At 32.8% G+C, this 3158-nt stretch overlaps 1 protein-coding gene across 1 annotated transcript in view; it reads left to right on the top strand.

Annotated features, from left to right (window-relative positions):
* LOC123050165 (putative disease resistance RPP13-like protein 2) overlaps positions 1 to 3158 on the top strand; it is a 14559-nt gene that overhangs the window by 6076 nt on the left and 5325 nt on the right. The window contains exon 2 of the mRNA XM_044472999.1: positions 1239 to 1454. Within this exon, the coding sequence (XP_044328934.1) occupies positions 1239 to 1454 (216 nt within the window). The remainder of the gene's footprint in view (positions 1 to 1238; positions 1455 to 3158) is intronic.

The following is a 3158-nucleotide window of genomic DNA, read 5'->3' as shown; positions in this document are numbered from 1 at the left end:
CATACACATTGTATATTTTTGGTATACATCAAAAACATTTTGTGTACACGTTTAACATTTTCATGTAGAAGATTAACATTTTTTTCCAAATATATGTTTTGATGTCTACTTTCGTCATACACATGACATCATACATTTTTCGTATTCATGTGAAACATGTTTATACACTTTTAACAATTTTTTGAATTGTAAGAAGATATTTGTACATTGTATAAACATTTAAAAAATTCATGTACATGTTTTTTAAACATGTGAACATTTTCTAAATGTCACGAACAATTTTTTTTAAAATCATCAACAGTTTGATAAAGTTACGCTAACAAAAGAATTACATTGGCAGACAAGGCATGCTACATGTTGAATTTGTTGCAAATTATACTGTAGGGGCCTCCCTTACATTCTTTTTGTCAAAAAAAGTACACTGCATTTTTTTTGAAAATTCGTAATTTTAAATTGTTTTAATTATATTTCTGTTTTGAAATATATATATTTTACAATATTTTCGAAAATAATGATTTTAAACACATGTTCAACATTTTTCAAAAATATCATGCCCATTTTTAAAAAACATGCCAAAATTTCTCAAGTGTTTTTTAACATAATTTTTAAATGGCACGGGCAATTTTCAAAAAATGGTAATTTTAAAAAAATATACATGAACAATTTTTAAATTTTCATGAAGATATTTTTAAATGTGCGGGAATTTTTTAAATGATAGCATATCTTAAATGGTACGAAGCATTTTAAAATTTTCCAAAAAAGTTTATGTTTCGTGAACATTTTTAATGTGTGGTGAACATTGTTAAATTTATAAGTGAAGTAACTTTCGGAATGTATATTTAAAATATTTCTGAGTATAAACAAAAGAAAAAAAATACAAATGAAACTCACGAACGAACGCGAGCTAACAAACTAACACTACTGGGCGGGCCCACTTCACGCTTTTCTTGAGGCGAGGCGTGCGTTTGTCTCACAGGAAGCAAGACATAAACTTGCCCTGGGAACGCTTGCACGAACCATGACGGGTGGCTATGGATTATGGAGTGCCGTTGTATATGCGTGGAGCTTTATGTTTGGGCTATAGGTTTAGTTCCACCCTGTAGTTTTATCATTTTAGGATTCCAATAGATATTTGGGTAGTACTTATATGCTTTTCGGGTCGTAGACCTAAATTAATGGTTTAATTTGCATATACAATCTACTCTAATATTTTTTTGTGCAAATTATTTGTTGTAAAGGTATCCGTGGTGGGCTCGTCCAAGTATGAGATATGTTGCAACCTTTACAACACAAGTAAGCATGCGACACAAATTGTCTGCAAAGGTAAAGGATATCAACTCAAGGCTCGAGGACATCATTGAAAACAAAGACAAATACAGAATGGAGGACACGAATAAGAAGTCTGAATTAACATGGAAAGCTTCTACATCAATATCTTATGCCCACAGAAAGTTGTAAGTGCAACTGGTTTTTTATTTAGCTATATTATCTATGATTAGTTTACTGGTAGTTAGTGTGGCGATTAATAACCTTTGCCCTTTAGGTTTCAAAATTCAGATTTGGTTACCGTTTGTCATGTATACCTCATCATTATGGCATTCTCTCCATGGTTACTTGATGGATGCATTTGTGATCGTGCATATAGGTTGTATTAGATACTTAAAAGTACTCCTCCCATTCTGTAATGTAGTGTGTGTCAGTTTCTTCGAAATTCAAGCTTCTTGATGGCATGATAATTTATTTCAGCATTCATCTAATTGTATTGATTTGATAATCTAGATGTCGATATTTTTTAATAAACTTGGTAAAAGTTTACAAATTTTGACTTTTAAAACACCCTAATATGCACTATATTTTGAAATGGAGGGATAATAGGAGAATAAATTAATTGTACGACTCTTATATGCTCTGTTTGATTACGTGTGTGTATCTGTTTATCTTTCTATCTTATAAGTATGAAATTTTATGACAGTTATGACATTAATCAATGAAGACAAAAATCCAAAACAATAATTTAGTAGGAGAGAGTTATGATGTCCTATATTTATCTTACAAGATCAATTGAGAAGAATTTAATCATGTTAGCTATGATAAACATATTTGGTTCCATGCTTGTAGCTTGTTGAAAGAAAGAGTGCAAGTACATTCTAATCGTAGACTTGTTAAATCTTCACTTTTCAAAGGAAAAAATATGGAGGCATCAAGTAAATGAGACTGGAATATGATGGCTTTAAAATATAAAAAGAATAGTAATTGATTGCGAAAAATAAAATTTGATTCCATCTATAATTTTTCATGTAGAAAAGTCTAGGTAGATGGTCGCATTAGTTTGATTATAGACCGTAGGTTTTTATGTTTCGATGAAAGTATAACAAGATCATGAAAATATACATACCAAATGTAAATTTAAAGTCAAAAAAGCATAAAAGTACATGGGGTGCAATATAGTAGCTTATTCTACACCTATTTGTGACTATTTTCCTTTATATGAAATGTGGACTCACCACAAATTTTACTACATACTCCGTTATCACATTTGGTATACTACATGTATGACTATAAAATGGTCCAAAATGATTCTCCAAAATAATCATTGCCACACACCCTTTCCTAGATACCCTTTTTACATGTTGTCGTATGTAATGTATATCTACCATGTAACTACCACCATATGATGACCATACCGATATAGGATGCCTAAGGAGATTTCTTGGTTTCGAATATTGTAGTTGGGCTTACTCGGGAAGTTCTCTGTAAGTCCCAATAGCTATATAGACTCTACAAGGATAAGGAATGGTGCCCCTACGACTATGGAAAGAGGAGACACACTCCGGGAGGAGCTTGTGCGTACCATGATCCATAACACGTTGACCTTATATGAGGAAGCCAAGGACCCATGCAAAGGAAAATAGGTTACGCGTCCTCTATAGGGCATTTCTGACATCAAGCGACATCATCAGGTTGTAGCATCCTAGTGATCTTCTGCCCTAGCTCTAGATTGGTTGGATAGGAATTCACCTCTCGACTACTAGGTAGTAGATTCCATCATGCCTCATCAAGAATACCCATTGTAATATGTCCGCAATATAGCTGCTCCTCAGGGAGGCTCAAACATGTATACATTGTGCCCCGAGTCTTCATTGACCTGTTCCAGGCAC

This window comes from Triticum aestivum, chromosome 2D (genome assembly GCF_018294505.1).
Source record: "Triticum aestivum cultivar Chinese Spring chromosome 2D, IWGSC CS RefSeq v2.1, whole genome shotgun sequence".
In the NCBI taxonomy this organism is placed as follows: Eukaryota; Viridiplantae; Streptophyta; class Magnoliopsida; order Poales; family Poaceae; genus Triticum; species Triticum aestivum.
The sequence above is the reverse complement of the archived record's forward strand: the minus strand, read 5'-3'. Positions and strand labels throughout refer to the sequence as shown.